Below are 22,825 nucleotides of genomic sequence, written 5' to 3'. Positions count from 1 at the left end.
ATTGATTTCACGTGCATTACCTGCTAAACATTTCAGTAAAAATATAACGCCAACACCAGTAGATAACGATTATCCGACTAAACAGATTGGGAGGAGGTTTAAGTAGCGGTGACAGTTATGAATGATAGGTGTTTTACTGTGCCGTTTCAAGCAATAGACATCTGTTAACGGTAGGACACTCATGCTAGAACGGATTTTTATTCTGTTTTTCAATTTTATTTTTACACATAATGGAGCCGAATTAGCATCTAATTTCTCACACAAATTATCGTCGGATAATCGACACTAACAATTTAGTTTTACACCAGGGAATATTTCCCGACATCACGCAATTTCGAATACTAATTATATTTCATAAACGTTACTATGTTAGCGTGTCAAAGGCCTGCTTCAGTCATTACAGATGGACTAGAACAGACATTAAGGGGATTTACTAAATGGGAAACATCATGCGAGATGCGATCCCATGACCAGTTTTCACTTCCAACTGCAATGGAAATTACTGGCAATGGGTGTACGCTCTAATTTTCAGTGATACTTTTACATATTTCTCTTGGCTAGTTTTCCAAGGAACCTTTCCCTTCAGATTTTCAAGGTTGATTATATTCTTTTTCAATGACATGTCGAACGGTTGTTGACCCGTGAAGATCCGGGGTAGAATAGGTCTTCAGCAACCCATGTGCTTGCCATAAAAAGGCGACTATCTTGTCGTAAGAGGCGACTAACGGGATCGGGTGGTCAGTTTCGCTGACTTGGTTGACACATGTCATCGGTTCCCGATTGCGCAGATCGATGCTCATGCTGTTGATGAGTGGATTGTCTGGTCCAGACTCGATTATTTACAGACCGCCGCCATATAGCTGGAATATTGCTGAGTGCGGTGTAAAACTAAACTCACTCACTCACTCACTCGAACGGTTGTTAAAACTCGTTCACACGGATTTTTTTAAGAAGGAAAGGTTGGAATTTGGATGACTTTTCTGGGATTATATATGAACAAAACCTTTAATATAGAGATCGCGAGTATGGCTTAAGACGGTGAATATGATTACATTTAAGCATCGACAAATCAGTATAATGTTTGTACTTCTATAAATGTTTACGATTTACGATTGAAATATGGGAGATATATCGGAGTCAAACAATGTTGATATGATGATAATGAATGCTTTGACAGTGCATCACCACTTGCACTTACTTATGACCATAGTTGTTTGTACAGCAATCGCGTTTGAAAGATGATTGGTGTATGACGTGAAATCTGCAGATGTACTAGTTTCATTTTCAAACAAATATAAAAGGGCCAGAAACAAACACTAACACCTGTGTGATGCAAGATGATCTCAAAATTTCATGGTCTACAGTTGTTTATCGACCTTCTTGAAAACCGTCAGAACAAGTGTTTGGTGTCACAAATAAGATGTCTGAAATGACTGATGTCTGCGTAATCCCCCAATGTAGGCTGTCACCAAATTTGAAGACATTGGGTACAACATTGCATGAGATATCGCGTTCACAAGAACCAGGACGACCGTACGGACGGACGCAGCTGGATACATTGTCCCCCGTTCCGCGTCGCGGCGAGGGACAATCAAGAGTGACACCTCATGCACGTGGATGGGGCTACTGCGTTGTGCACGTGCATCCATGCGTTGTGTTTAGGGGTGGTGATAAAGAGAAACGGTGGTGTGTTCATAAGATATCTGTCGTTGAAAGTTTGTTAACGATTATACTTCCTATCCAAGAGGACACGCCTTGTAACACAAGACGAAATCATTTATTCAGCTACTTTATTTGCTTAATGAGGGTCGCTGGACTGTCATTCTAATTATGATCCTTGAAGACGGAAAGGCTCGAGGGGATGAGCCTTTATAAGCTGATGAGGACTAATGATTTGATCGACATTTTAAAAGTTGGTATTATATATAACGAAGCATACAACGTTATGGATAAGAACTAGTTCTGACATGTTCAGTATATCATTTTCAACAAACCTTGTATTAAAAATATAAAACATCTTTAATTCTGAGGAGCTTCTGCAGATAGATATCTAAACACGTCTGTCGGATATATGTAGGTACCAGTGTAGGTGGATATGTAGGCAAATATGTAAATGTGTATCTAGGCATCTTTGTAGGTTGGCACTGTAGTTACCGCTGTAGGTTCGTATCGAAATCCTGTGTTTACCGACGACACCATTATCATTTCCAATCGCCATCACGTTATAAGACAGAAAAACAAGTATTTTTGTTCACTTTTCATAATTCACATCGATAGGCAGGTGCGCAGAATTCTTATAAAAACTGTGGCAAGTTGTAATAACCACCGATAGTAAATGGTAATAACATCCATCAATGGCATGTTGAACGGTTGTTGGAAATCGTTCAAACCAGTTTTTTTTAACAAATAAAATTCAAAGGAAATTTAATGGTTGCCTTCCACCATGTCCCAAATATACTATTCCAAAAAAGAAACTCGTAACCAAACAATCTGTTGCGAAAATGTTGTATTTTTCAATAATCGTTTACAAATAGACTTAAGGAAATGAATTTTTGCAACAGTTTAGAAGAAGGAAATGTCTATACAACCAAGTGGATGATTTTAGATAACGGAGCCTTTGAGGCACCCTTGCTACTGTGCTCTCACCCGTGGCAGTACAATCACGCAAATTGTAGTACCCGGATGTACCGATTTGGGCTTACAGTGGTGACTCGAGGTCTGCCTGTAAGGGGAGGGTAATTTGTTATGCCTGTTTAGTTGTAACGATTTGTAAGCCGTCACATCGTGCTCAGACTAACATTCAGACGCCTGGCAACAGAAGATTGGTAATCTCCAGCGTGCATTCTTTCAATGGCGGTGTTCCATGTCGCAGCGTCAAGACGTGGCGTAGTGATATGACCTTGAAACTCCTTCAAAACGAATGCCGATTTCCGAAAGTAATCTGGATTTTATAGCCAGACAGTGCATGCTCTTTGCTGCACAATTTCAACTGGAAGGTGATTTCTGTCGCGTTGTGGTGATGCCTTTTTGATCCTTGTAAGGCCATCCCATTTTTTATGTTTCTCATCTCCAAACTGGTGCTGATGAGGGGCGGGCGGGCAAGAAAAGAAAAAAAAAAAAAAAAAGAAAAAATGAAGAAGAAGCAGTTTGTCATTTTCTTTTCAAGCTGGTGACAGAAAATGACCCTCCTACAGTACCCAGACCATAAAAAGAGGCTTTTCTTCTTGTGAGAATCCTTTTTCTCAAGTTTAGACAGTTCATATATCATTAAACATAAGGAAGCTATATGGAATAATTATGCTACAAACTTTTAAAAGAGCCTGTTTAAATGTCACATGGGATCAGAATACAACAAAGTCAGTTCTCCAAAGCTGGCACTTTCTTTATTTTTGGAGATATTTATCATTTTTTGTAGGGTTTTTGGCCACCGGTCAAAGGCTTTTTGAATTCTGACACTGTTTCTTAATACTTAATACTTAATGTACCATACCTATTATCCAATTAGTCGGTTGCAGCATAAGTACCAGTCATCATAGTTTGAAAAAAAGACTTAACCCTCATATAATGTGCCCATCAGTCAGGGCTGTGAGTCATTATATATGTTAATTTATTGATCCATTTCTTACAAAAGTTTAACACCATTCAGCCTCTAAACATAAGTATTCATTTACAGAGATTTGTCTCAACAAACAACGGATCATTCTGACCACCCAAGAGGATGTGTATGACAGAATTATATGTGTATAGAATGACATATGTATCTCCTTGTTTTAGTAACATTATGTTGATAAAATATTTCATGTGACAGATCATATACTATCTAGCTATAGCTCTATATTCTGATTTTCATTCAACGGTTCTGAAGAAAACTTTAGTCTGTTTGTTAGGAATTAACCTAGAAAATGAGTTTAAAATCAAATATGATTTTGATGACATAAATTCTATGTAGATATGTGTATGCATTAATATTACAAATTATACAAATTTAACAGATAATACTTATGAACAATGACTGAATAATGTCATGCATGTGTAATGTAATATTAAAGTACACATGCACCATCATACAAAAATATCAGATACAATTCACGACGAAATTCACACGTTGCATAACAATGTTTTCACATTTCGCGTACAATATCAGCTCCCGACCGTACTGAATTACATGAATGTAGCCTAATCGGCGTAATACGATTTAGATTTGAGTACAAATGCAAAAATACACTGCAGGCTTAAGAGAGTGATATCTTAAAAGACATCTAGTGCCAGATTTAAATTACCGATTGCAAAACGTCAACAAAATGACAAAATATGACCTGAAAACGATCAGCTGATTCCACCGCCTAGCTTCGAATGGCCATTTTGCGATTCATTAATGCAATATGAGCAGTCATGGCTATCCCCGGTGTATCATGGAATCACATAACAAATATTTCAGGATATCACACTTGATATATCATCGGTCAAGGGAAAAGATATACTGTCCATATCCACCAGCGTGAACATTAACGGTGATGGTGAAGGCTGTACTGGTTAACTGTCTCTAAGTGTTTAGTAACAAGAACAGCTCCCATCGCGCATAAGACATGCGCTGTCAGTTTAAGGTTGGACCGTCCGGATAAGCGCTCCAAGCGGATTTAAGCGAAGGGAATATAAATTCAAAAAGATCGCCCATTTAGATGCTTGAGAGACTTTGAGTTGACTTTTAAACACATTTTTCGTTTGATTGGGCTGAAATTAGTGCTGTCGGCGGCATTTTGTAAAATAAACCAAATAATTTTTGTTTCGTCGGAAGGAAAATTTGGGTCGGTCGGGAGAGGAGAAACACAGAAAAAAATACGAAAGGCCTTACAGGCAGTCCTCGCAGCATAGCGGTGACGCGAACTTGCTCAGTCGATTACTTCAGTCCTGACCGCTAAATGTTTACGTGTTAATTATGAACTTCTTAAATCAAACTTGTCTCGAAACAATCGTAGAGAAGAGGTTCTTTTAACCAGACATCGTCTTGGGCATTGTGATCTTGGTGTAAGTCGCCATGAAGTTCAGAATGTAATTCTTGCTTATATTAAAGCGTGAGGCAGCGTTGCTATTTCATGAAATTTTAACTTCACAGAGCTGTATGATGGGCCTAGTTATCCGAATACCTATTAAACATTCTATGATCCAATCATCATTACCTCTAAACGCACAATGTACCGCTTAACATTAACGATAAAAAGTGTCTTTCCACATTGTTTCATTTGATTATTTTATGCCAGTAACCATAACAACTATAAAGTCAGTCTCCACTGTCGTTTTGTCGTATTTTAACTAAACATTTCCGTGGAAGACAACAAACCGAAACATGAGTCTCATTAACTTATTCAGACAATGACCTACATGTACTTTTCAGGCGATCAGAATTTTCTCATGTGAAAGTGAAAAGAGACACCACAAACAACTATGGTTACACCGAATATCAATTCCTTGTTTCATAGGAAATGGTATTTACAAGTTAAGTTTAATTTTAAACTTTAATAACATGGTATTTCTTTATTTTATGGCGAGATGTAGGCAGCATGACCATAAAGGTCACATGCAACCAAAAAATCAAACATAATTAAAACACAATTATCACTTATTCATGACATATAATATACATTGCTGGTTATGAAAAAAATATATAAACAAAATTATAAGCGTACAATCGCAAATCGAAAGTGCAAAATTGTGTACTTCGGTTTACTTCCCAAGAAACGAAGCAGCCGGGATACCGAACCCAGTCAGAGCGGGTGGGTGTGCACTCAAGTGTAACGACTGGTTCATTTGCAGACGCCTTCACGGATAATTGTGTGTATATATAGAGAGAGATGTTGGGTTTTGTAAATACTGTACATGCTACTTTTTTGTGTGTAACATTTTGCAATCAACAGACAAGTATCACACCTGCCTGTCTGTGTAATTGCATAATGTGACAGAGACCGAACTCGGGCCATAAATCAATGCATTATGTTTATGGTGTATAGCCTGATTGGTGTTAAATTCAAATTGCATGTGGTCAGTGATAGCAGCTGTGTATTGAATATTGCCATTAGCAGACAGGCAGGCAGACACACAGGTGTCAATAAAACAAGACATTGAGTTTTGTCTGTGACAACGACATATCTATATCACAGTCAGAAATTCTGTCAACGCTAAATAATGACATTGCTTTTAAGTATCGAACTGAGAAAGTGTCTCGGTAAGAAGAACGTGTGGTGAAATAGACAAATGAAATTATATAAACAGTTAATTTACTGTCATAACATATAAAAAGCTCGCGCCTGTGAGATATCAACAAAACATTAGAAAAATAGCTCACACCAAAGCCTTCACCGAGTATTCACCCGACAACCCGCTTCCAAGCTGCGTGAACCTATTTACTTGCGCACGTGCTATGAGCGCAGCCCAGCTGTTGAAACCCGTTTTCCCCAGAAAAGTCTGGGGAAAATTAGTGAAACGTTTGAACTCCGATTTCGCGCGTTTTTTTTCATCGCGTTATTTTTCAACTTTATAAGTTGAATTTGCATTATGTCCATACCGAAAGGTGTCAGAATCTGCAAAGTTGTGTTTTACGTTGCATGTGACCTACTAAGACGTCACTGACGCCCCTGCTTGATGAGGTCGTAAAATGATTCACACGTCATCTGGCTCACTGGTTACACCTGTTATGCGTTGTAACGCACAATGTGATTGGTGTATTATCAAGTCCGTACCAGCAGAGACCATATAATATATTATAATATATTATATGGTCTCTGGTACCAGACCGCCGAACATTTCTAGCGGCAGAGCCTCGTTTTGAGATTTGCACGATTTCCAGATTTCCGTTTGACAGAGCACGATGCACGACGTGTTTGCAACGATCAGAAAGGGCGTAGTCTTGCAATATACAAATGCTTACATGTATCAAATACAACTGATTAATATCTATGTATCCAGTTGAATGAATTGGTCTAAAATTTCTGGAATGGTTATTGTACTACGTTGCGCAATGGGACGGAACCCAGTCAGCAGGAAACGAGACTGTTGGGTAATCAATGTTTTGACTTGAAGTCAATAAATAGCCTCGAGCGAAAATCTGTATAGTTGGGGCAAAGTGTATGTTTCAGAATTATCCAAACAGATTTCGTTTGTTTTCAAATTTGCGGTCTGGTACTAATTTAAAATAGTTACGTGTATGCGACAAGAGTGTAAACTAAAAGTTCGCCGTCATTTACTTGAAGTCCACATACCGTTGGTTTGTTTCTTGTTAAGGCCGCACTCAGCAATATTCCAGCTATATGGCGGCGGTATGTAAATAATCGATATTGGACCAGACAGACCAGCGATCAACAGCATGAGTATCGATCTACACAATTGGGATACGATGACATGTGACAACCAAGTTAGCGAGCCTGACCACCCGATCCCGTTTGTCGCGTTTTACAAGCATGGGTTGCAGAAGACCAATTCAAACCTGGATTTTCACGGGTATCACAATGAGAGAAAATGAAAGAAAATGAGAAGTTGCTCCATGTATATTTGTTCAAGGGACTCAAACATTGGGTGAGCTTCAGAACGTTCTCTATATCACGGCAGTGAAGCACCAAGAATGAAATTAATGCATGTCACCCGCATGACCCTGTACATATGAATATACGACATCACACCAGACTCCGACGAGCAATTACAACTCAGTATATGTAGCCGTTGATGTATAAAGGGCTGTGCACATGTACATAGCATGCTCTTTACATTGACAAATAAAACTTTACAATTAATCGAATACAACTATACAAGCTAAACTTTATAGAACTGTGGAAACAAAAGTCGATGACAGAATAGAACATAAAAGAAGTTTATTCTCATAAAAATCACACAAAGTGATATAGAGAACACACAGTAAAATTTTAAAAAGACACATACATTCTTTTATATTTTTTCTCATACAAGTATAATTGGATTACAATCGCAATTCATAAGATGCACAAATGTGGCAACAGTTGGATTTGAACAGTGATATTTAGGTAGATAGGTTCGACGTTGAGAAGAGAGAGTGATGAACAGACAAGTAGAAAGTGGAATTCGTCACAGACATCTATAAATTACATAATGTACAGAATATATTTTCCCTTATTACATTTACCCAGCGTCCAGCTTCAATTGGAAGTCGGTGATTATTTGCTCTTAAATTTGTAATCCATAATCTAAGATAGGTAGTTTCAATAAGTATGGTTCTAATTTTAATATATGTTACACGGCACTTTCTGCATATTACAAGCGTATTGTCAAAACATGGAGGGGTCCCCCTTTCAGCAATTGTAACAAGTGATAGAGGCTGAAATGAAATGTTAAGAAAAATATGTAAACTATATTCAACCTGTCCTATATGCATGGTATATAATTGGATTGAGTGACAGAGATTTTCACAGATTTCCCCACTTGGAAGACGCATGCATTAAGATAAACAAAATTCCCCCTCCACTTGTCTAAAATCACATTTACCCATTCAAATTGTCGAACTGAATATAATTAAGAGTAGTTCCAGTGGGAAAATCCGACAAACAACGAGCTGCATGTATTACTGGGTAGATCAGCTTTAAAGAACCACTAAACTTTGTTTTTTGTTACTCTTTTAACCATTACATATGAAAGATTTGTGGTTAGTCTTATGCGGAACGCCAAATTTATTCTTTAAAAACTTGTGGTTAATTACTACCGAGCGATTAAAAGTGGCCAAAAAAGTCGCCTGCTTCCCTCTCGCCCGCCAACGAAACCACAGACAGGTTACGTAACTCTGTCACAAGAAATGCCAAATTGGAACCTTTGTCGGGTAATCTAAGTGTGTTACCACTAATTATACCTGTTATAAATTCATTAACTGACCATCAAGTGAATGATGACAAATAACATGTGTAGGTTTATACCACCTAACACGGGTTACAAGAAGGGAGTATTAATTGCTGTATTGCATGTGAAAACTTATGGGCCGACACTGTTTTGAGAATACAAACAGATTTTTACATGACATGATTAAATATCGAGGTAAAAAAACACAGAAATGGGATCGATTTGGATCAGTCATTATACAAATAGGGCCTAACGACACCAATCGATTTTGACAGAATCGTCTATGAAAACAAGTTGTAACTCGGAAACTAAGCAAAGCAGGAGACAAAATTAAATGACAGTAGATTGTGAGAACATATAGCTTTTATTTTCCACAACAATTGTCACGATTTAAGGTTTATACAAGCCTGTAAACAAGATAATTTTACCCCTAAAATGTAGATGAATTCTGCATCGGCCCTCAAAGCTATTCCTCATATGACGTCACAGAGGCAAACCGCTCTGATTGGTTGAAATTTCGTTCGCGGGTGAGAATTGTGCACTGTTGTCAAAAAGGTCGATTTAAGTCAATTAAAGGTCGAAATGAGTAGTTTTAATGACGGGGTTTCATTTATAACGATGCCAGTTAGTGATTTATCTTCTTTCAATGACCTTCTGGATCTTGGTTTGCTTTATCAGATGTTTCTGGGGTTGCTTGTCCCTCTTTCATCCGCACCAAAATCTTTAGGAACCTGCAGTTTCAAGGTAGACATATTATAACGTATGGTTGGTTGGTTGTTTAACGCCGCACTCAGCAATATTCCAGCTATATGGCGGCGGTCTGTAAATGATCGAGTCTGGACTAGACAGTCCAGTGATTGATATATCATGAGCATCGATCTACGCAATTGGGAACCGATGACATGTGTCAACCAAGTCAGTGAGCCTGACCACTTCTCCCTTTAGTCGCCTCTTACGACAAACATGGGTTGCTAAAGACCAATTCTAACCCGGATCTTCACGTGTCTATAACGTATGAACCTGTATATGTCATTCATAAACGTCGGGACATCGAGGTGTTTATGTTTCAATTCCATTGAGCAACATATATATGTTGGTGTTATAAATGGTAACAAGATCCAATTTCGTTTGATTTGTATATTTTCTTCATGGTGACGCTTCATATCTGAGATCCTTACGTTTCAATTTTTTCATCCAGCCAATCTTTGTGCTTCAGCTTTGACACCCATGACACCGGAAGTGCAGACATTCCTAACTTACAGCCTAGGAGAGCTCCAGCTACAGCACCATTGGTGTCAGCATCGCCTCCCTGAAAAAGACAAAACATTCTCGAATAAAAATCAAGCACCACTCGCCCCTTTCCGTAACCTCAAAGACGACAACAAACCATTTAGAACGTGCGTTCTGATTACGGTGCTTTGAAATAATTCCCAGTACTTAAATCGTTCATGGCATTATGTGATTGTTTTAAATCATTCTGGAAAATATGTCATATTGAACGTAACTAACAGAATTGTGGTGCATCATGTGAAGTTTTTAATAAGGGTAATGCCAGGGACAGTTAGAGATTCAAATACACGCACGTGCGTTTGTTTTTATAACGGCTTTCATGGGTCGAATTGAGTGTAATTCTGACGATCTTGCGGGCTTGTTTTGGAGATTGTCTGTGCGCTTTCCAACATTTTTAGGGAAATATAATTATATTTCGATACGAGTTTCAAAAGAATAATATCACATCCATATATAACTAATCAACTTCAATCTTTAACATTGGGGTTACATGTCACATTTTTGGGAATATCTTAGACTTTTTGGAGGTTATTCAAAACATTTTCAGTGTATTCATTCCACCAGAGGTACGACAATCAAGTTTAAACGAATGTTCAGTTTGAGAAATATTTTAAAGTCAGTTTTGAGTATCTGCTTTGGGATTTATTGTTGCTGAAAAAAGATTATTTATTTATGTTCAATAAAACAAGTCCCATTTGTAATTCTTAAACCCTAATTAGAAATATACATTTGGGAATATAAGGTGATAATCATTACGTTAGAATGTATGTTTAACAAATATTTTTTTCTCTTCTTTTAGATGCATCAAAGAGGTTAAATTCTTTAAAATAAATAAATAAAACCAAAAATAGCAATACAATATACGAGTGTTTCGGTGATTTTAAGTACCATTTGAATCAAACAGGAATAGAGTTATCGTTCTTGTTTGAAGTAGTTTTGATGTTCATACGCCAAAATGAAATCCTTCCAAAGTCACACGAGTCTCTATTCTGCTTGTCTCGCAATAACACAAATTAGTCACAAATGGGAGGCTCAGTCATGGTGTGGAGTGGCGTTTCGGATGACTGCAAGTTGGATATTATTAAAGTACCTTGGGCACTAAATGGTCAAAGTTATCATCAGGAACTATTGGATACCGCCGTCGTGCCACATTGTAATAACTATCCCTTGCCAATTGATATTCACGGATGATAATGCTAGACATCACCGTTCTCAAGCTCTCATGGCCGATTTGTAGACTGTTCACTCGGAAAAACACTTAACTAAATTAGCATAACAAATCTACTTCACTGCATTTCGAAGACAACATGTTGTACTCATCAGTCTGTTTGGTGTGGATGTGTATTAACGAGCACGTTGGCTAAATTATAGCGTATGATTGAACATCATTTCAAATATACCAAGGCATGTTAGCATGTTTGAGAAAACCGGAAGCGACGTACGTCTTAGATGAGCAACAAACGAAGCGAATTAAAGGTTCCTATACTTTAACGTTCACGAAATCTGCATATAATGAAAAACAAGTTCGCATATCATACCACTTCAAAAAGCTCAGAAACCCCGAAATGAAATGTAATCACGTGATTTAACCAGGGAACAACGGTTTCTTGCATGCGTGAGAGACATAACCGCGCAGTGCGGCGCCTTGGATGACTCGAATATCATTACTCAAATAATGTACATTTAGGAATAAGGACAGACCTCCATAACGATTGTCTGCAGTGCCTTCCTGAAGTCCTTCTGCTTCAGAGCCCAGAGCCCGCAGCCCATACACTTGTAGGTGTACCCGATCTTTCCTAACTCACACAGCTTCAGGTTTTTTATCTTCTCACATTCGAGGTACTTCTTCAGCTCCTTTTTCTGTAAGTGATAAAACATGCAAAGGTCTCACTGATATAACACTGTCACAAAGTCGCATGTGCAACATGGGTACGTGTACATAAAATATTCCGAGGACGTCCTCAGATGCCTTAGGGGTGGTGGGGAGCCTTGAGGTTAAAGCGTTCGCTCGTCACACCGAAGACCTGGACTCGATTCATGACATAGGTAAAACGTGTAAAACCAATTTTTGTGTCACACCCCCCGTCATATTGCTGGAATATTGCTAACAGCCACGTGAAACTCCAACTCACTCACTGGGTGGTCAGGCTCGCTGACCTGACTGACACATGTCATCGTATCCCCATTACGTAGATCGTTGCTCATAATGTTGATCACCAGGACTCCATTATTTACAAAGCGCCGCCATATAGCTGGAATAATGCTGAGTGCGGCGTTAAACAACATCCAAACAACCAATTAAACACATATACTGGGGCTGTTAAATCAGAACTAAAACATAATTGCTTCTCACCTGCTCGTCTGTCTCCAGACACTTGGAAGAAGCCACATTGAAGCACTCCTGTATAATCTTGTCGATGTCGTAGTCGCCGTTCTTCTTGAGGTGCTGGGGCTGCCTCCTCAACATCAGGCTGATGGCGACGGACACCGCCACTGTCGAGGCCTGACACCTACAGTGAAATACAGACATTAGTATTAATTTTAGGTAAACGTTGTTTCATAAAACGTGTAATATAGCGTTGCAACCTGATGTAGTGTTTCAGACTAAAACACCCCCGAAACATTCAAGTACATTCAGTTTTCGTAATTCGTGCAAGAAACGTGGAACCGCTTCAATATACCGGAAGTGCACTTAGGACCGTAGTGGTTGGCGCCATCTATGAGCAAGTGGTTGGGGAATATTGGTTGGTTTGTTGTTTAACGCCGCACTCGGCAATATTCCAGCTATATGGCGGCGGTCTGTAAATAATCGAGTCTGGACCAGACAATAGAATGATCAAGAACATGAGCATCGATCTACACAATTGGGATAGGATGACAACCAAGTCAAGGAGCCTGACCACCTGATCACATTAACGGCCTCTTACTGAAGATCAATTTTAACCCGGATCTTCACTCGAATCCACACCCGTTTCTCATTGTAACGCTGCCGGTAACCACTACAAATATAATACTAGTTTCTGCATGACTGTCACAGTATATTGACAACTGTTACATCTATTTTGTTAAAATGAACAGCACTAACCTGGGGTCATAATGGCTTGTCTTACATATAGCAATGGCGTTGTCAGCCACGGCGTCAGTGTCCCAGTACTGGTGTATCCCTAGAATTGACGTCCTCATGACGGCGCCATTAGGAGCGATCTGTCTACGGTTGGCCTCCCAAACATCAAATGATGCCTGAAAAACGTGAAGTACACTTTCCTTACAGATAATGGTAAGTTCACGTGTCATGCACCATTCCATGCAACTCTTGATTCCAATATCGTGAGTGAGTTTGGCTTTACGCCGCTTTTAGCAATAATCCATGCAATTCTTAACATATCTGTATTTACTTTTTAAATACAGGGTATCGTAGTTGCGAGGTAAAGTGACGCTTTAGAATTAATGAATGTGGGCTTTCGCCGCCTGTAGCAATGATCCAACAATATCACAATACTGGACATCAGAAATGGGCGTTGTACCCATGTATGTGTCGGTAGGGAAGGGTACACCCGACATGTTTGTGTCGGTGGGGAAGGGTACACTCGACACATACATGTAATAGAAGGCACCTGTCTACTCATTCGTGTAAAAATAGCAGATAGATTGGATAAAAAATATGACCTAATTTGATTAAATAATCTAAATTTTCATTTTCAAATAACCACACATGGGGAATTCCGTAACTTCTCTCATCATACAACTTTTAGATCGATTACATTGTATTTATGTATGAAGCATCAATAAAATGAAACAGAAACACGAGTGCGCCGCCTCTAACGCTGAACAGGCCTTCATCAGCTCATCTTGCCCATCAAACACGCACCAAAGGTTAACCACGTTCACATCAACCACGTTCATCATTTCAGCATCCGCCGGCTCTGGATTTCATTCAAGTTCCACTTTTACCAGGTACAACTTCTATTTCAACTGAATGAAGACGCCATTTTGTAACGTTTGTACTATAGTCCGTTTGGCTCAAAATTGGACCGATGAATTGCAATCTAACTCGAAACCTAATAAGCATATAATACTCAATGAAACCCTGATCATTATCAAAACATCAGACCAACTCTGTGATTTTTTAAAAGAATTTATGTCCGAAAAATAAATAAGTTGTTTAACAAACTATCATTAAAATTTTGACACAGTTCACTATTTGTTACGAGGGAGGAGTTCAAAGAGAGGAACAGCCTGGTGTACGTGACGCACGCGCACAAATGCCGACAAAGTTATTGATTCATTAATGTGCTGTGCCGGTTCCATCCTTTCTCGCACACCTGGCTGTTCTTCTCTTTGCACTCCTCCCTCGTAATAAATAGTGAACTGTGTCAAAATTTTATGATAGTTTGTTAAACAACTTTTTAATTTTTAGGACATAAATTCTGCGAAAACCTCATAGAGTTGGTTTGATGTTTTAATTATGATCCGCGTTTCATTTAGAATTATATGTATATTAGTTTTAGAGTTAGATTGCAATTCATCGGTCCAATTTTGAGCCAAACGGACTATAACATGGAACCAAACCCCGAAAGGGATATTTGAGACAGCTGTCATCAAGACAAAAGTTATTCTCTGTACTAATATAGTTAGCTTTAACTATTTACGTTTGATGTTTGAAAGCATTGTTTTGTTTTCATTCATGTGACTGTCAAAGTATGGACTGAAGCTGTATTAGTTGACGTTCATCAGCGGATGAAGATAGTGCCTCACGTGGACAAATTGTCCACGAAACGCTGATGAAAATAAGGCTACCTGTGGAAAGATGAATATACTTTTCAGTGTTTACCACTAACTTTATGTGGATTCTTGGGGGTACTCGGGGTGAGACAGGACTGCCTTGGTTGTTCTCCCAAGACCCATTCCCCGCTCATCATTCAGTTCCGGGAATCCTTTCTTTGACCAAGTCTTCAACTTGCCACCAAAATCTGCAGGTATCACCTGAATAAGGCGCAGGAGATAATAATGTATGTACATTACAGTGAGTGAGTGAGTTTGGTTTTACGCTGCTTTTAGCAAATTTCCAGCAATATCACGGGACACCAGACAAATGGGCATCACACATTGTACCCATGTGGGGAATCGAACGCGGGTCTTCGGCGCGACGAGCGAACGCTTTAACCATTAGGCTACCCCACCGCACCCGTACATGACAGAAACTCACATAATAATACATGCATTGTCCTAATTTTCAATATCATAAAAAGACAGATGAAATACGTTTCAAGCTGCATGTACCTCCTCTGCACTCTGCATTACTAAATAGACTAACATCGGTTCTAAATGGACACAAACACATACAAATTCCTAAATTATATTAATAAACTGTAATAAAAAGAACCCTGAGACTTCCTGAAACAGCGGTATTCTAGACAGGCCACATAGCCTGCAATCGCCTGGGCAGTATTTGGTATATCTGTTTCAGGGTCTGCATGACTGACTACACTAGTGAAGAATAACTGTAAATAAACGACCACAAGAACCTGGGGATTCACAGAATGAACACAGTGTATATGTGGACATAATTATGATGACAGTACACATTGATTGCTCTGGTATTCTATCATATCTGTGTAAATAATGGACTTGTGTATATGTGAAGCTGATCTCATCGCTACATGGCTGAAATAATGCTGATGCGAAATGGTAATTTTCGCAGTACTTCATTGCCTAATATGGCACAGATTAATCAGAATTTACGTATATCCCACCTGTACAGCATTATCTACAACACTGATATTATCACACCTGTGCGTCATCATCAGTAAATGATCGATAACCATAAAGAGCGAATGTCTCACCTGTCCATCATTGTCTGTAAGGGACTGCAGGATGAGTATCATCTGGTCCGTGTCATCGGTCCAGTCTCCCTCCTCCCAGGCCTTCCTATGGGAGTCCACACACAGATCCTTGTGTTCCAACTCCAGCTGCTTCTTCACCTTGCCGTAGTACTGCAAGAAAGGAAACATTATTCAGCTAATGGATCCACTTCAAATCTAAACCTATAAACTCAACAAGGAGATAACAGGGATACAGACTTAAACAGTTAGCGACATCTACCGGTACGTTATTTTTTTATAAATGGCAAATCGACAGCTCCAACGGCATTCATCAGGTACCAACACATACGAAAACTACAACAGGTTCCTTGTTCACAACACACAGTTTATGAATGCGCTTATGCGACATTTTGAGAGCCTTTTCCAATGGCAGATTGGTATTTCACTACTATTTACAAAATGTACATCAAAATTTGAAACCTAACCAGTCCCGATTAACAGATTTCATTGGACGCGAAAACAGAAACGTGATGAAATATATAGAATGCACAAAAGAAAATGTATTATTGCATGGTGGTTTAACCAACCCACCCCCATCCCCACGTGCACCCCCTTCCCAACATATTTACGCTTTATTAAAGATTTTAGTATTCGTGAAATGTCGGGTCTCTAACATTGAAAAGGTAGCTTCAGATAAGAAGATATGACCTACAACTCTTCAAGATGCACTGTGTCGGTAGCAGAGTACTTTGATCGACCAATACGATCTGGTGGCAATCGCAAAACCATTTTATGAATGCTTCCCCATAGTATTGTTTATACCAATAGTTTGTACAAGCTACTGAAAAATATATTTTCTCAACAGTTATAATATTGTTTGACGAGTATGTACAAGCGAAGGGTATCGGTTGGTGTGACGTTTCCAGTGACATTACGCAGCATCAATACGCTAGCATGCACTAGGTGCCATGCATTTAAATGAACGCGCAGAGTTAAAGCGACTGCTTATTGAAATAGAACAAAGCTCACCTCCTTCGCCTCCTGTTTTGTGAGGAACTCTGTCAGCAGCCCAATAGCATCCCCCACAGCCTGGCCGTAAACAGTGGCCAGGATCTGCTCCCGGGGGTAGCTGGCCGTGTCCTCTTTACGGGGTGCCTGTAATACATTCAAGATACTTCCGTTACTATGGATACATGTCACTGGTAAATGCAGAAGAAGGGCGGGGTGTGGGGAGGACATGCAGGTGGTGTCAACATCTGTATGGGTATTTATATAGTGCAGTCTGCCAGCGCCCCATCCCCCGTCTTTGATACACTTTAGAACGTGGGGTAGCCCAGTGGTTTAAGCGTTTGCTCGTCACGATGAAGACCCGGGTTCGATTCCCACATGGGTACAATGTGTGAAGCCCATCTCTGGTTTCCCCCGCCGTGACATTGCTGTAGAAACCAGCCAGACAAACAAAAAGCACCAAAAACGACCTAATCTCAGACATACCCAAGCCATCACCCCTAAACCACCACTAACCATACATTTTATCTATAATACATATTTCACAGCAGCCAGCAACAGGAATCTCTAGAATGGACGACAATAGAAATTGTGGATTACTAAAATATACACGTGTTTTTTTTAAGTTTCCTCGGTTGCATTATGTGCACAATAAACTAAAGTCAATAAACCGTCGTGAGTGTCATCATATCTCACATTGTGGGAATTGCATCTCGTGAGGCCAGTCACTGGATTATTTAGTCCAGTACCCAGTACTATGATTTATACAGGACTTCATATATATTTAAAACATTGCTTAAGTGGTGCAAGCAAAAACACACTAACAAATCATCTCTTTGAAACGTAGATTATTGACTTGTTGTAGACTTAAATGTAAGCAGCGGAATGGCAATGGTCACGTGACCTCACAGATAATATTTATGCGTTCGGGATTATATATGTTGTGCCGTTGATGCATCTGACTGTTTCTGTGGAAATACACAGTATATCAAAGAATGTTATAAGACTGCAGGGAGTATGCGTTCGGGTATGGAAATCAAAATGGTCAAATGTGATCGACATGGTCTCTAAACGTTTTCAGACCCTCAGGCCGTTACAAGCTGATGTCTGTAAGCAAGACACTTTCCTTCTGTCAACAACAACAGGGTGCAAGTACACGGGCCAAGGTCGGGGACAGAGCCCATGACGTCACGCCGACAAGACAATCGGTAGAGCAGCCGATCTTCAGCTGAGAGATTTGCGCTTGGACAGGAAGAGGGTGGACTAGACTTATCCAACGCACTTAATTTTCAAGTCTCTTAATTCTTGTTTTCAGGTCACCGTTCATAAAACTTGCAACAAACATCCGTTGTGACTCATTATGCAGGAAAATACAAGTATGGCTCCGCAAACACCCGAGGTAGTTTTAAAACTTAGCCCCATTGGTGAGGTATTTTTCCCTGGTCTGAACAGAAAATATATTTTCAGCGTTCAGGAGGAATCTGAAATGGGGGGTCAAGGAAAGTTCAGAAAGCCGTTTTTGTCCCTTTGCATACATTTCTGCTTTTAGAAGCGTCTTAATTTACTTGTAGTGCGGATATACTTTTACCTGCATAATGAATAAACATCTAGAGCTATCAATAAACACAAGCGACATTGGAATTATGTGAGAGCTCTCTATTTAATATGCTGTTTTTCGACTATTAACTGTAGACTTCTACGTTTTGTAAAACGGAAATTTTGTGTCATTGTTTAAAGGCTTTTTTATCCTTAAAATATACGTGTGCTTCTTGGAACCTTCTTCAGTTGGATTGCGTATTTATCTGCACAATGAGTGTCATCATATCTCAAATTACTAGGATGACACTCGTGATGTCAATCGCTGAATTGTCCAATCTGAACTGGAATGCTATGATTTATACAGTAGAAACTCGTATATATTTCAAACAAATAATAGTACATAAACAACCACATAAAGAAACAATCACTTTGAAATATAGATATAGCCAACGAATGCTTGTATTTGATGTGTTGTTGACTTAATGTAAATTTGAACAACCGGTCGACCTTCAGTCGCCGAGTCTGCCAGGGAGCTCCATTCGAGATGCTTCACTTCCTGTGATAAAGAGTGGTCAACAAGGCTTCACCTCAATTTACAAAATTTCAGCACAACTCGAGACGCTTTACTCTCTGATATAATGGGCTCGTCCCAATGTTTCAGCTTCATTTCTAGTCTGTCTCACAGTCCCTGAACCACATTATTTTCCTTACTGCCAAGCCCTCTCTGCAGTGCTAAAGCCCTAAATAAAGCAAGTCTAGATTTGGTCTCCCTGGGACTCCTTTTCAATTTAATTGGGCTTGTTTGTCACTATCAAAATTATATATATTCAGAGACTAAGCCTACGTCCTACTTACTCTCATAATGAGTTTTTCTTTAATAGTTTTGTTCCTATTTAGACCCATCATATAAGCGATACATATGTATAAGCTACAATATCTGAGTATACACAGTATATTATGTTATAACTTAGGCACTTTTCATACCGAGACGACCGAGGTGCCTGGACATGGGTTACACACTACAACTGTCCGTGGTCACGTGGGCTCCATTCCGAGAAAGCCATGACATGCTGGACTTTCCCTGTGAAGAACCTCGTCAGTAGAAATAGGGGGTGTATTTTGCTTGCCCAAATGTTCCGAGTAGCGGGGAAAGTATAACCTTCCGCAATTATGGTGAAGTGTAAGAATGAGTTGCGGGTGCTGTCCACACCCAATGATCCCCCAGTTACCGTAGACAGGCAGTTGTAGTGTCAGCTGAGTCGTCTGGAAGTCTGATCTCGTTTGTTTCTTTATTGGTAGACAATACATAACTCCAACCTACAGTCGTAAATGGAAGAATGACCTATCTCGGTTTGACAGAGACTTCAGTCCAGTTGTCAATGCAAAGATTTCGAATTGAGTTACTGTGTAGTGCACACCATTTTCAAGAAATACAGAAAATTATTAATGATTCTATTCTAGATAGGCCACATTCTTTTTAATGAATCAGTTGGTCTTTTACAGATTCATATCCAGTCTAGACGTGTCACTATATATAATCACTAATGAATTATACTGTAATAATATAGTGTTGCTAATGTTTAAAATCTATTTCAGATACACAACTTCCTATAAATATGAGTTTTCGCATTTCACAAACTTCATTTGTCTTGTTACTGTCTTGCTTGAAACGTGATACCGTAAATAAAATCCAGCATGACGGATTGTTCATTTCGGCGTTCCTGTTTGCGTTATTATAGGCGACGCTCCATGATAGTGTTAGATGTTTGATAAAAACAAAAATATCCACAGCTACCCGTGATCACCAATAGACTATTTTAGTGATAACATTCGCCGATATTCAGAGTTCGAATTATTCGCGAAATATCGAAGTGAATGGTAATTTAGTAATATGTCAAAAATGGCGAGATTTACGACGTACTTAATTTTATGAGATCGTTTTCAGATTGATTGATTGATTGATTGATTGATTGATATATTTATTTATTTTGAATAGAACATTTTTCTATTTCACTTCAAGTGAGGACCGAATTTAAGCGTCTCTGCGGGATCCAAGGGGGTAACTTGACAAGCATAGGTTGTTAAGGACGTATCTATATTCTAACTCGCCCGGAATCATCATAGGGTCCATATAAATGTACCAAAAACATTAACACAGTCTGACGATATATTACCCAGGTTAAAATGATTGTGTGAAATACCTTCCCGATATTTGAACACATGCATTTAGCAAGTCTCAATAATGTGTTTTTATACTGGGCTGAGAATTAAGTCATACAAGTTGATACAACAAGGGAATACCGATTATCTCCCCCTGAGGAAATACAGTTGATCGCCAAAGGTTCGGATTTAAAACACCATTCATTCACTCCAGTCACATAATCTGTAATTCATCTGGTTACATATATGATACATCAAACATGGATATCATAACTAAATACTCACTGACTCTGCCATGTCTGTCGCCGACCTCCTAACTAACCACCCTCTCGTCGTGGAACTTGTTTATACTAAGTAACGTACTAAGTTGCTAAAAATAGAACGCACTCGTTTATATCCTACGTCCAGAATCGCCTTGATACCGGACAACATCGGAGTCTTTTTGCCATGCTAGATATTCAGCATATGCTAATACATATTCCAAATGACGTAACTTCACTTTTCAGCAGGATTAATACTGGAAATGGTGAATTACAAGGCATGGTTGTCGGCTTGTCGGTTTTATAGAGGGAGGTAACTGTGACGCTCCAGCGTGCATGCGTAGCTCTAGACTTCTCGTCTAGCGAACCGTTGTCAACGGGGTTATTGGTTCGACCCTACCTGCTGTGGAAGCTCAAAATATTTTTTTACCAATGCATCGTTTACTTATTATTTTATTATTATTCACGCATGTATTTTATCTGAACAGATATATGTTATTTATCTAGACCATTCGTGCCTTTGGGCAACGGGTATATTAATTATACTGTCTTCATTGAAATTGGTTTTGTTTTGATCTTCTAAGATATTATGAATAATGCCCGAATTTATAATTACATCTGAGGATAATTCAGCATAGGAATGGTAAGCAAACTTCAAATTGCATTTGTTTGATTATATACTCACAATAAAGCGCATATCCATTATTAAATCATAAAATGTGAACGCCAGAGATTTTAACCTGTCTCGTTTATCCGCGTACACTGCAGAACTGTGGATGGATCACTGGATGGATCACTGAAGATCAGTGATAACACCAGGCAGGAACATAAGTCCTTGACATTACACTCAGTGTATCAAACTGTTACTAAGTTTGTCATGGCAGGTTTAACGAAGCGTTTGAGAAACATTTTGCTTGAAAACCTATAACCTGAATGACAAACGATCTTGTCAATTGGCCAATTGATATAAAGATATCAACCGAACTCCATGTCTGGCAGCATTCTTTTCTCGTTTTTTTAAATGAGGGAGAAATCATCTGTGGAGCAAAGAAAAGACCCTATCATTCCTCTCAATTCGTTTTGTCAAATCAGCTTCAATTGATAATATCTCATAACAAAATTACTGATCGATATTGTATAAATCAAATGAAGTGTACTGACGCTTATCCGGGACACTTCTACACGGGTATATGTATTAAATAATGGATTTATTTGATAAGTTCAAAATGAACAAATAATTATTCACTCACAACTCAAATGTTGATGAGAATGTTGAACATCTTATCTCTGAGAATAATGAAATTTGCTTTTTTCTGTACATATTAAAATTTTACAATATATACAAAAATCACGTTGGGCATGCAATGCAAATTCATTTCTTACTCTCTTACTCATTGAAATAATGTACTGTTAAACCAATTGCAACTTACCCAGCCGCAGATTACATTTTACGAACTGCTGAAGAATGAATGATAGATACATAAACAAAATCCAATTTAGCAACAGTTCTTTCAGTTTTAAATTCCATAAAAGAGTGAACTCGGCATAATTTCATTTGCCTCTTAGTTTATATAATACCGTCTATGATAATGTTCACGTCTATGTGACTAGCACTTCTGGAATCTGTCTTGTCGCACTACTAATTTGTGAAAAAAACGCCATGTAATCGTCCTCTGAGAATCAAGATTTCAATTGATTTGTAGACATTAAATGCAGGATTTCCATATTGACAATTTGAATAGAATATGTGCCATTTGTAATCAAATGTATCGGACGTTAAAGAACGTAATAATGACAGTTCAACGGCCTGGTGTGTTTTTCCATACTGTTAGAAAAGTTTATAAAACATTCAGTTGTATATATTTCAAACAAACACGAAGATTTTACAACTTCAGA

The 22,825-nt window shown here is 38.8% G+C and overlaps 2 protein-coding genes across 2 annotated transcripts in view; one reads left to right on the top strand and one right to left on the bottom strand.

Moving 5' to 3' along the window:
• Positions 1-22,825, top strand: part of LOC124272502 (steroid 17-alpha-hydroxylase/17,20 lyase-like) — a 316,834-nt gene that overhangs the window by 152,345 nt on the left and 141,664 nt on the right. The window lies entirely within an intron of this gene.
• On the bottom strand, positions 9,377-21,243 carry LOC124272541 (uncharacterized protein YegU-like). Its single transcript, XM_046707751.1, has 9 exons — positions 20,955-21,243; positions 16,992-17,117; positions 15,984-16,133; positions 14,986-15,123; positions 13,226-13,380; positions 12,494-12,650; positions 11,842-12,000; positions 10,029-10,159; positions 9,377-9,581 (listed from the first exon to the last, which is right to left on the bottom strand). The coding sequence occupies exons 1-9, from the start codon at positions 20,964-20,966 to the stop codon at positions 9,494-9,496; spliced, it is 1,116 nt and encodes a 371-aa protein (XP_046563707.1). The 5' UTR covers positions 20,967-21,243; the 3' UTR covers positions 9,377-9,493.

Source organism: Haliotis rubra, unplaced genomic scaffold (assembly GCF_003918875.1).
Source record: "Haliotis rubra isolate DU_JTF1 unplaced genomic scaffold, ASM391887v1 Scf170, whole genome shotgun sequence".
Lineage (NCBI taxonomy): Eukaryota > Metazoa > Mollusca > Gastropoda > Lepetellida > Haliotidae > Haliotis > Haliotis rubra.
The sequence above is the reverse complement of the archived record's forward strand: the minus strand, read 5'-3'. Positions and strand labels throughout refer to the sequence as shown.

Excerpts from the sequence above, each read along its gene's own strand:
- LOC124272541 (XM_046707751.1), bottom strand. Across the intron at positions 16,134-16,991 it reads CAAAACAGGAGGCGAAGGAG|TACTACGGCAAGGTGAAGAA; the intron begins GTGAGCTTTGTT and ends CCTTTCTTGCAG. Across the intron at positions 12,001-12,493 it reads GTCTGGAGACAGACGAGCAG|AAAAAGGAGCTGAAGAAGTA; the intron begins GTGAGAAGCAAT and ends TATCACTTACAG.